This window comes from Vipera berus (genome assembly GCF_964194415.1).
Source record: "Vipera berus genome assembly, chromosome: 1".
In the NCBI taxonomy this organism is placed as follows: domain Eukaryota; kingdom Metazoa; phylum Chordata; class Lepidosauria; order Squamata; family Viperidae; genus Vipera; species Vipera berus.
The window spans coordinates 235,458,793-235,471,367 of NC_138202.1; the positions used below are offsets into that span (position 1 = coordinate 235,458,793).

The window sequence follows — 12,575 nt, forward strand, 5'->3', positions numbered from 1 at the left end:
TGTTCTCCTTTTCTGAGTGAGTTTTTGTGCTCTTCAATGCGTGCACTTATTCTTCTGTTGGTCTGTCCGATGTATGTGGTGGGGCAGGTGGTGCATGGGATTTCGTATACTCCTTGGTTTTCTAAGCCAATTATGTCCTTGGGGTTTCTTAGGATGGTGGATATTTTTCTGTCTGTGTAGAATGCTGTTTTGATGTTGTGTTTTTGGAGGACCTTGCTGATTCTGTCTGTGGTCCCTTTTAAGTATGGGAGGAGCGCTTTGCCATTTTCTTGTTCTCTGTCTTGGGTTTTTGTGGGTGTCTCTCTTCGGATTAAGTTGGTAATCATGTTTCTTTGGAATCCATTGGCTGTTAGTACATTAGTGAGAGTGTGTAGTTCGGTTTTTTGGTGTTGTTCGTCAGCTAGGCGTTTTGTTCTGGAGATGAGTGTCTTGGCTACGGAGTTGATCTGTGCTGGGTGGTGGTGTGAGAGTGCGTTCAGATAGCGGTTTGTGTGTGTTTTTTTATGGTAGATAGTGTGTCCTAGGGAGCCGTTGGATTTCTTGTAGACTAAGACATCAAGGAAGGGAAGTTGATTGTTAGCTTCTGTTTCCATGGTGAATTGTATTTTGGGGTGTAGGCTATTGAGGTGTGTGAGGAAGTCATCCGGTTTTTCTTTGCCGTGTGGCCAGATTACGAAGGTGTCATCTACGTATCTGAGCCAGAGTTTGGGTTTGTGGTTGGATTTTTCTAGAGCGAGGGTTTCAAAGTGTTCCATGTAGAGGTTTGCGATGACAGGTGAAAGGGGTGATCCCATGGGTGCTCCTTCCATTTGTTTGTATCTTTGTCTATTGTAGATGAAGTATGTGTTAGATAGGCAGTGGTTGGTCAGGTCTAGGATGTGTTTTGGGGGGTTGTATTTATTTAGGATAGCTGTCAAGGCTTCTTTGATTGGCACTTGGGTGAAGAGGGATACGACATCGAAGCTCACAAGTAGGTCACAGGGCTGTAAGTTTAGTTTACTTATGATCTCTATGAATTGGAATGAATCTTGTACGTGTGAGGTGATGGAATTTGCGTAAGGCTGTAGTTGTTTGGCAAGAAATTTGGCTAGATTTTGTAGAGGTGAGCCTATGGAGCTGACTATGGGTCTGAGTGGGGTTCCTTCTTTGTGTATCTTGGGCAGACCATAGAGCTTAGGACATCTGGATGACTTTTCTCTGGGAAAAATTTCTCTGCCCCACCACATACATCGGACAGACCAACAGAAGAATAAGTGCACGCATTGAAGAGCACAAAAACTCACTCAGAAAAGGAGAACAAACTTCATCCCTGGCCCAACACTTTGAAGCCACGGGACATGAAATTGATTTAAAAAAAACCAAAACTATCACCAAAATTGAACATTTTAACAACAGAATAACCAGAGAAGCCATTGAGATAGAAAAACGCCCCCACAGCATAAACAAACGAGATGATACCTCTCGCCTACCAACCATTTGGAAACCCGTCTTGATTGACAGACGAGTCCCAACCACCAAGAATGATAGACCCAAACTCATGATAACACCACATGACATCACCACCACACAACCATTCAAAAAGCAAATCCGAACCCACAATGATAACGAGGCACAACCACAAAACAGAAACCTAACTACAGCTGCAACATCAGCCACTTTAAACCCCTCCAAACCACACAATAAGCAAACTGACACCCACTATAAAAACATGGCACCACCACAAACACGAAGCCGAACAAAAGCAGCACAACTCACCAGCTCAGGTCTAAGGCTGGCAGCTGAGACCAGCCCATCCACTCAAAACACACCCCCACCCAATCAGAACACACCCACCATTCAAAACACACTCCCACCCAATCAGAACACACTTACTCCCCCACCCAATCAGAGCACACCTCCACCCACAGAACACACCCCCTCTGGCAGTTTAAAAAAAAGAGGAACAAACAGCCACATGCTTCTCCCAGAAGAAGGAAGCAGAAGCCACCAGCCTGATGATGACGGATGGGATTCCGTCGAAACGTCGCCCCTACACCTTTAGTTCTACGCAGGAAAAAACCCGAATAACCAAAGATCCACATACGAACACCCGCAAAAACCTCAGAAAATATATATATATATATATATATATATATATATATATATATATATATATATATATACATATATATATATATCCCCTTCATGGATTACTGCCTTGTCGTGGTGAAGGGGATTGCGTAATTCAATGAAGCTATGAGCTATGCCGTGCAGGGCCACCCAAGACGGAAAGTTTATAGCAGAGAGTTCTGACAAAACGTGATCCACTGGAGAAGGAAATGGCAAACCACTCCAGTATCTTTGCCATGAAAACCCTATGGACAGTACCAAAAGGCAAAAAGATATGACACTGCAAGATGAGCCCCTCAGGTCGGAAGGCGTCCAATATGCTACTGGGGAAGAGCAGAGGGCTAGTACTAGTAGCGCCAGAAAGAATGAAGCGACTGGGCCAAAGCCGAAAGGATGCTCAGCTGTGGATATGTCTGGTGGTGAAAGGAAAGTCCGATGCTGTAAAGATTTTTTCTCCATAGGAACCTGGAATGTAAGATCCATGAATCAAGGAAAGCTGGACGTGGTCAAACAAGAGATGACAAGACTAAACATTGACATCTTAGGTATCAGCGAACTAAAATGGACAGGAATGGGTGAATTTAATTCAGATGACCATCAGGTATACTACTGCGGACAAGAATCCCTCAGAAGAAATGGAGTAGCCTTCATAGTCAATAAAAAAATAGGAAAAGCAATACTGGGATACATTCCTCAAAATGACAGAATGATCTCAGTTCGAATCCAAGGCAAACCATTCAATATCACAGTAGTCCAAGTATATGCCCCAACCACCGGTGCTGAAGAGGATGAAATTGACCGGATCTTCTACCAGAAGATGGTAGAATTTTTTTCACTTGAAGAACTTAGAGAAGGCAACCTTGAATACCTAATTAGGAGTTCCAGTACATCTGCTATCGGTTCTCTCCTTCCTTCCTTCCTTCCTTCCTTCCTTCCTTCCTTCCTTCCTTCCTTCCTTCCTTCCTTCCTTCCTTCCTTCCTCATTAGGACACAAATGACTAACCAAATTCCTATTGAACCTTGATTTTCAAAGTTCTGAAATACCATTCTCTTTATATCTTGCTGCTGTCAGTTTCTAATCTTCTTGTTGTTGTTAGTTGCGAAGTCCTGTCCGACCCATCGCGACCCCATGGACAACGTTCCTCCAGGCCTTCCTGTCCTCTACCATCTTCTGGAGTCCATTTAGGCTCACGCCTACTGCTTCAGTGACTCCATCCAGCCACCTCATTCTCTGTCGTCCCCTTCTACTCTTGCCCTCAACCTTTCCCAGCATTAGGCTCTTCTCCAGTGAGTCCTTCCTTCTCATTAGATGGCCAAAGTATTTGAGTTTCAATTTCATGATCTGGCCTTCTAAACAGCAGTCAGGTTTGATCTCCTCTAGGACTGACCGATTTGATCGCCTTCCAGTCCAAGGGACTCGCATGAGTCTTCTCTAGCACCATAGTTCAAAGGCCTCAATTCCTTGGCGCTCAGCCTTTCTTAGGGTCCAACTTTCACAGCCATACATTGCAACTGGGAAGACCACAGCCTTGACTATATGCACTTTTGTTGACAGGGTGATGTCTCTGCTTTTAATGTGCTGTCTAGATTTGCCATAGCTTTCCTCCCCAGGAGCAAGCATCTTTTAATTTCTTGGCTGCAGTCCCCATCTGCGGTAATCTTGGAGCCCAGGAAAATAAAATCTGTCACTATCTCCATTTCTTCCCCATCTATTTGCCAGGAATTGAGAGGGCCGGATGCCATGATCTTGGTTTTCTTAATGTTTAGATTCAACCCAACTTTTGCACTCTCCTTCTTCACTCGCAACAAGAGGCTCTTTAGTTCCTCTTCACTTTCTGCCATTAGAGTGGTATCATCTGCATATATTAGGTTGTTGATATTTCTCCCGGCAATCTTAATCCCAACTTTTAATTCATCTAGCCCTGCCTTTCTCATGATGTGCTCTGCATATAGGTTAAACAGGCAGGGTGACAGTATACAGCCTTGCTGGACTCCTTTCCCAATTTTGAACCAATCAGTGGTTCCGTGTCCAGTTCTCACTGTTGCTTCTTGGCCCGCATATAGGTTTCTCAAGAGACAAATAAGATGGTCTGGTACTCCCATCTCTTTAAGAACTTGCCACAGTTTGTTATGATCCACACAATCAAAGGCTTTAGCATAGTCAATGAAGCAAAAGTAGATGTTTTTCTGGAACTCTCTAGTTTTCTCCATGATCCAGCGTATGTTGGCAATTTGATCTCTTGTTCCTCTGCCTCTTCGAAATCCTGCCTGCACTTCTGGTAGTTCTCGATCCACATACTGCTGAAGTCTAGTTTGTAGGATTTTAAGCATAACTTTACTAGCATGTGAAATGAGTGCAATGGTGCGATAGTTTGAACATTCTTTGGCACTGCCTTTCTTTGGAATTGGAATGTAAACTGACATTTTCCAATCCTGTGGCCACTGTTGAGTTTTCCAAATTTGCTGGCAAATTGAGTGTAGCACTTTTACTGCATCATCTTTTAAGATTTTGAATAGCTCAGCTGGAATACTGTCACCTCCACTAGCTTTGTTGTTGCTCAGTTTTTCTAAGGCCCACTTCACTTCACATTCTAGGATGTCTGGCTCGAGGTCAGTGACCACCTCATTGTGATTATCAGGGACGTTAAGCTCATTCTTGTATAGTTCTTCTGTGTAATTTTGCCATCTCTTCTTAATCTCTTCTGCCTCTGTTAGATCCCTGCCATTTTGGTCCTTTATCATGCCCATTTTTGCATTAAAAGGAAGGAAGGAAGGAAGGAAGGAAGGAAGGAAGGAAGGAAGGAAGGAAGGAAGGAAGGAAGGAGAGAACCGATAGCAGATGTACTGGAACTCCTAATTAGGTATTCAAGGTTGCCTTCTCTAAGTTCTTCAAGTGAAAAAAATTCTACCATCTTCTGGTAGAAGATCCGGTCAATTTCATCCTCTTCAGCACCGGTGGTTGGGGCATAGACTTGGACTATTGTGATATTGAATGTTTTGCCTTGGATTTGAACTGAGATCATTCGGTCATTTTGGGGATTGTATCCCAGTATTGCTTTTCCTACTCTTTTATTGACTATGAAGGCTACTCCATTTCTTCTGAGGGATTCTTGCCCACAGTAGTATACCTGATGGTCATTTTAGTTCGCTGATTCCTAAGATGTCGATGTTCAGTCTTATCATCTCTTGTTTGACCACATCCAGCTTTCCTTGATTCATGGATCTTACATTCCAGGTTCCTATGGAGAAAAAATCTTTACAGCATCGGACTTTCCTTTCACCACCAGACACATCCACAGCTGAGCGTCCTTTCGGCTTTGGCCCAGTCGCTTCATTCTTTCTGGCACTACTAGTACTAGCCCTCTGCTCTTCCCCAGTAGCTTATTGGACGCCTTCCGACCTGAGGGGCTCATCTTCCAGCGTCATATCTTTTTGCCTTTTGGTACTGTCCATGGGGTTTTCATGGCAAAGATACTGGAGTGGGTTGCCATTTCCTTCTCCAGTGGATCATGTTTTGTTAGAACTCTCTGCTATGACCTTTCCGTCTTGGGTGGCCCTGCACGGCATAGCTCATAGCTTCATTGAATTACGCAAGCCCCTTCGCCACGACAAGGCAGTAATCCATGAAGGGGATTTCTAATCTAGCCCTGCCTAAAATCTCCATTTTAACTACCCACATCTCTTCATTTTTTTTTCTCTTAAGAGAATTTCAGCTTTTCTTTCTTCTACTCTTTAGCTACTGACTTCCATTTAAGAACAAAGATACCATCTTTCTTCCTTCGAATCTCTTCCCTTCTTTCCCCCAAATCAGGCTTTTTTCAAGTGTATATTAAAATGAATTATATAAATTGAATCTCATTGGCTTCCTTCATCACCTTGCTCTTCAGTTTCAAATGCTGTAGAATAAACACTTCAGGGCAGGCTAAGGTGCTACATATTCTATGTTGATATTACTAGTATTTTTTTTAAATAGCAAGTTTGCACTTTAATAATGTTCTGGAATGGACAATCAGGGCTTCATTTATTTTTGTTTTTGTGGGCTGCAGTGAATGTGGATTGCAGATTTGGATGGGCAGAATTGTTCTATTTTTAAAGATTTCTTGAAGTTTTAATGTTAAACTAGTTTTTTAGTTTACATTATCAAGTAAGTCTATTTCTAGTTCAGGTGTTCTCTGAGTCGAGTACAATACCTGGCAGCTTCATGGAGCAGTCCATGTAGTCTTCTTCAGTGTAACAGTATGGAATTGACATATCATTGGGGCAATTCCATAATGGTTTTTTTACAGTTCTCAATACTGACTATAGTCCTTGTGATTCCCCCATCCAAATGTTAACTACAGGTAGTCATCGTTTAATGATAGGTTGCTTAATGACTGTTCAAAGTTATAGCAGATTTCACAAAAGCACCCTCTAAGTTCCAACTGCCTCACACACCAACACACACATCAGGGGAAAGCTGATTGCATTTCGGTGCTTGGAAACCGGATCACAATTACAACTGGTTGCAGCATCCCACGGTCATGTATCCACAATTTGTGACTTCTTTTTTTTGCCTTTTTTGGCAGAAAACGGCAAAAAAATGCCCATTGTAGATGCTGGATTCATTTAATGACCATGTAGTTTGCTTAATGACTGTGGTGAATGACTATCACTATCGTAAAAAAAAGGTTGCAAAATTGAATCTGGTCACTAGCTGCCTCGACTTAAAACCACCATGATTTACGACCAAAATTTTAGACTCCATGGTGGTCGTAGCCAAGGACTACCTGTAGATATGATTCAATTTTTTCAAGATCAGTCACAATTGGCTCAATGCTGCCATTTAGCTGGACATTTAATGCTTACTTTGAAATTTTCCTGTACACCATACCAACTGCAAAGAAATTACAAGGACTGTTGAAAAAGCTGTCGAAGCTGGTTTGAAGTCCAAGTAGCTTCAGTTTGCACACCACTGATTATTTCTTATATTAATGTTAGACATATTGCAGCAGACAGTGTAATCTGTTGTTTCAGTTTTTTTCTTAAAGTTTAGAACATTTGATATTCTTTTTTTTAGCTCCTGAGTGCCCAATACTGAAAGCAGAAGGACATCACTTCACCCATCTGTGCAAAGAAAACTTAAGGGTTTCAGGTAAGGTCCAAAATTAGTACAATGCATACCTTGATTTTAATAATAAATTGTGCCTTTAATCTTTGGAAATCTGTTCTGTTGAGAGGAGTGTTGCAAATAAGTTTAGAATCATCTTTCTGATTTTAATTCATCTTTGCCTCAATTACTATGAAAGAATGAAAGCAGAATTTCCAGCTCATTCAGATGCGAAAGGAAATGACAAGTACATTCCCCAGAGGTTGTCAAGTCAACTACTAGGAGAATTTCCTATGAGCATACTATCAGCAATGAAACCTGGGATCTGGCCAAGATTTCAGTTAACCTATCAACAATGTTATCTGTTTTGGTAAATTGTATTAAGTGGGCAGCTGATGATACGGCTTGATTACATCTTTCAGGTTTTGATTTAGCAGAAAGCTTCTCTTTGAGGCAGACTTCATGTGGAGTTGAAAAACCATGTTTTAAACTGGGGAATGCACCTCTTATCAAAGATTCTCAGTAAGTAATCAAATACCCTATTCTTGGATAACTATCAGTGGCATATCAAGGGTAATTGGGAGCTGCCGAGAGTTGATTAGAAGGTGGGACAGCTGTATAAATGTTTTAAACAAATAAGGTGTATAAATAAAGGATGGGATAGTAGGAACAGTCTGCCACAGGTGCTGACAATAAGGGGTTGCACTGCCTGGTGACGTGGATAATGAGGAAATATCTGGTGAGTTGGTGGTGTGTAGCCAGATCACTGCCAGCATTCCAACCAGCTGTTTGGCTGTGGGTGGCATGGCATAGGAGCAACAGTGGGGGTGGGGTGGGGTATTAAAATATGATCTGCTTCAAACATTCTAGGTATGCCATTGATAACCATGATATCTTGAAAGGTTTTTTTTTCTATATTCTTGTATGATTCTCTTTTTCATATTCATTATATCTTTTTCTTGAGTTTCTTTATTCCATGCTTTCTGCAGCTTAAGTTTCCATTCTCCTGCAACAATTAATTGCTATTTCTGAAGATTTTAGTTTGAATTTCAGCCACACATATTCCAAAATAGCTGTTTGTTTGTAAACTACGGATGTTCGTGTGTACAGTTCTTTAGGTTTTGTTCACAAATAGTGAAATAAAAAACAAGCTTTTATATGCTGTGTGAAATAGTCTAAAATTCAACTTCAGTTTTAATATCGGTCTTGGAAAACTTTAATACATTTATTAAAAAAATCTAGAGAGGAGATCATGAGGCTGAACAGATTATTATTTCATATAAATAGAACTTTCCATGCTGGCTATCAGCTTACTTTACCTTTTCTCCTCTGCTGCAAGTGAAATTGTAGTTTGTATATATTGTTCTCTAACACTTACTCAGTATAGATATGAAAAAGAACATTTGCAAAAAGAAATGTGTAAAGCTGCCTGATTTTTCTCCATTCTTTATGAACAAATTCACATTGAATAAATGAACATGATAAAGCCAACAGTTTAGCATATGTGTGCATACCCAAAGCCAACTGCTCTACAGTTTTTCTTGTTTATTTATTTATTTATTTATTTATTTATTTATTTATTTATTTATTTATTTATTTATTTATTCATTTATTTAAATTTTTATACCGCCCTATTCCCGAAGGACTCAGGGCGGTTTACAAGGCAGAATAAAATATAATATAAAAATAGTATAAATTAAAATAGATTAAATTACATAAGCCCAACAATTAAAACAATATTAAAAGCTAAAACCCTTTCAGTCCAGGCCTGATAGATCAAAAAACCAGGTTTTCAGATCCCGGCGAAATGAACGCAGATCTTCTCTTTCCTCCTCAAAGATCCAATTACTCTATAAATGTTCCTAAATACAAAAATATGATTTGTGGCTTTTGATGCAAGGACAATTTAAAAGGAAACTGACATCAGTCTGCAAAGTGCATTAACTTATATCCCTAAACCATTTTTGAATCCATCATCTCTGTACGGTGCTTTTGAAGAAGCAAGCCTCAAATCTGTATGTTTCTGTACACTTTTAAATTTCTACCACACAGTTAATAAAGTGAGCTTATAAAAAAAAGCTTAGGAGCTTGTAGTTCTGTAATGAGAATATTATCTTGCTTGCTGAATATTGCTTTTTTGGAGCCTCCTTTTCCAACACAGACTATTTTATTTTAAAGGACACCAAAGTGCAACCAAATGACACACTTTGAGAGTCCATCTCTTCTCTTAGAATATGTAAATAGATTCTGGTGTATAGTGAGTAGCACAATATGGTCTCTCCACTACAGGAAATGAAAGGGTATCTGATTAAGCTGACTTGAAAGTGTCAAGTAGCTTGGCAAATATCCCCTCACATTTCACTCATTCAGCTATAGTATAAGTGACTGTAAACTATGCTAGGCTTCTTCTGTTGCGTGATGCCATTTTATTTCTCAGTGGGGGCTTACAACTATTGATGTTTCTGTAAAAAATTATTCTTTCCCACAATAAGGCAGGAAGTCATGGGTTGTGTATATTTTTTAACCTATGTATGTTTACATGGAAACAAAGGCCGATGCTATTTCTGTTACCTTCATGGCATGTTACTGTGATTGATGGTATAAGCAGAGGACTAGTTCCAGAGACACTAAATAGAACTGCACTTATATGATGGCTTAAAGACTTCTCCTTCTCCCTCTCCAAATTACTTTTTTAAAATTTTATTTACTATTAGATTTTCATGCTGCCCATCTCGCCAAGGCAACTCTAGGCAGCTTATGGTCATACAAGGTGAATTATTTTTCCTGAAGGCTGATAGTCCCTCTGGATCAGGAGTCTTCAAACTTGGCCCTTTGATGACTCGTGGACTTCAACTCCCAGAATTCCTCAGCCAGATAATCTGGCTGAGGAATTCTGGGAGTTGAAGTCCACGAGTCATCAAAGGGCCACGTTTGAAGACCCCTGCTCTGGATGAATGTAAGATGGAGAATCAGAGCCTGTAGCTGGCTGAGGAAACTGGAAGTTGCATGAGTAATGCCATAACTTTTAGGTTTTGATGTGCCTTCCAACACTAAAAGGTCTATTTAGACTATTTCTGATACAATAATAAGACTATCCATTCTTTTTGTGAGCTAGAATGAAGCAGTTCAGTGTTTTTCCATTTGGTCCTTTTCTTTCTTTTTTTCTTTTCTTTTGTAGAGAGAGTCTGTTTTGCTATGTCTGGGTCCAGAAAATGTCTGTTAGATTTCTCCAGTTTTTATTTTGTTAGATACATTGGTCTATTCTCCCAAGACTTCTGCAATTTCTCCAGAATGACACAGAAAATGAAAGTGCAGCATGATATAAATAGTAAAAATTGGTTTTCCTCCTCTATGAGTAGAAATGTCTCATACAGTCATGTTTGCACATTGTCTTGTTTAACCACAGCTTTTGAATAAATTATAGTATGCTGGATACATGGAATGCACTAAGCCGAAACCTAATAGCTAATAATATGGTTTAATATGATATATGAATCTACCCAATATCTCAGATTAACCTATTTGGAGAAATATATCTTTGCATTTGCAGAGATACGTGGCTTGGGATATATCGTATTGTTTCTCTTGCTAATAATATTCAGATAATTTAGTTGGTTTGAATTTCTACTCTTCACTGGGTTGTGTTTCCCCTCGATGTGTTTCAAATGAGGGTCATCCAGACTGAAGAAACCTTTGCAGCTTATTTTAGGAGAGGGAGAAATAGTCACTGTGTATAGTTCACAGAAAATTGCTTTGTCAGGATCCTGGTCTCATATTTGGATGAACCAGTTTGGTATCTCTCATAAATAATCATCAGAATAGGGAAGGCAGTAACAATTATAGAATTGATATATGTTCTGGGTTTAATAAGTAATATTTTACTACTACTAATTTTAATAGTATACTACTGTATTACTACTAAATACAGTATACAAATAGTTGTATAATTACAAGTAGCATAATTATAGTATGTAGCATGTAGATGCTATAAGTTTGGCGGTCCAGATTCAAAATAATAAGAAACTAAAGACTTGTGAAAGACACACGTTCTGACATAAAGTATTGTGTTAACGTATTATTTTATTATGTACTCCATTTAAAATATTTCCATAAGGACATATTTTTCAGGAAGAGGATTATTTGCATAGAAGACTTGGAACAGACATAACTCTCCTTAATGTTAACTTTTACATTTATATAATAGTTCGGATGCTTTCTGTCAAGTGGTGTTGAGAAGGAATTTTCACCATTTCTTCTGTCAGCACTATGATTTTCCACTCTCACATTCTACAGATTAATAGCAATTTAAACTATATTCATAACTATAACCACCATCCATAGGTGGTCTTCAATTTGCAGTTACTCTGCATAAAACCAGTTGTTGTTGTTAGTTGCGAAGTCGTGTCCGACCCATCGCGACCCTATGGACAACGTTCCTCCAGGCCTTCCTGTCCTCTACCATCTTCTGGAGTCCATTTAAGCTCACGCCTACTGCTTCAGTGACTCCATCCAGCCACCTCATTCTCTGTCGTCCCCTTCTTCTATTGCCCTCAATCTTTCCCAGCATTAGGCTCTTCTCCAGTGAGTCCTTCCTTCTCATTAGGTGGCCAAAGTATTTGAGTTTTAGCTTCAGGATCTGGCCTTCTAAAGAGCAGTTAGGGTTGATCTCCTCTAGGACTGACCGGTTTGATCGCCTTGCAGTCCAAGGGACTCGCAGGAGTCTTCTCCAGCACCAGAGTTCAAAGGCTTCAATTCTTTGGCGCTCAGCCTTTCTTATGGCCCAGCTTTCACTGCCATACATTGCAACTGGGAAGACCATAGCCTTGACTATACGCACTTTTGTTGACAGGGTGATGTCTCTGCTTTTCAGTGTGCTGTCTAGATTTGCCATGGCTTTCCTCCCAAGGAGCAAGCGTCTTTTAATTTCTTGGCTACAGTCCCCATCTGCAGTGATTTTGGAGCCCAGGAAAATAAAATCTGTCACTACCTCCATTTCTTCCCCATCTATTTGCCAGGAATTGAGAGGGCCAGATGCCATGATCTTGGTTTTCTTAATGTTTAGTTTCAACCCAAGTTTTGCACTCTCCTTCTTCACTCGCAACAAGAGGCTCTTTAGTTCCTCTTCACTTTCTGCCATTAGAGTGGTATCATCTGCATATCTTAGGTTGTTGATGTTTCTTCCGGCAATCTTAATTCCAACTTTTGATTCATCTAGCCCTGCCTTTCTCATGATGTGCTCTGCATATAAGTTAAATAGGCAAGGCGACAGTATACAGCCTTGCCGGACTCCTTTCCCAATTTTGAACCAATCAGTGGTTCCGTGTCCAGTTCTCACTGTTGCTTCTTGATAAAACCAGTAAATATCCATAAAAAAGAGGAG

At 40.0% G+C, this 12,575-nt stretch overlaps 1 protein-coding gene across 1 annotated transcript in view; it reads left to right on the forward strand.

The window, feature by feature from the left end:
* The window catches only part of COL19A1 (collagen type XIX alpha 1 chain), a 182,554-nt gene that overhangs the window by 13,919 nt on the left and 156,060 nt on the right, over positions 1-12,575 (forward strand). The window contains exon 2 of the mRNA XM_081335931.1: positions 7,618-7,717. Coding sequence (XP_081192057.1) covers positions 7,618-7,717 — 100 coding nt within the window. The remainder of the gene's footprint in view (positions 1-7,617; positions 7,718-12,575) is intronic.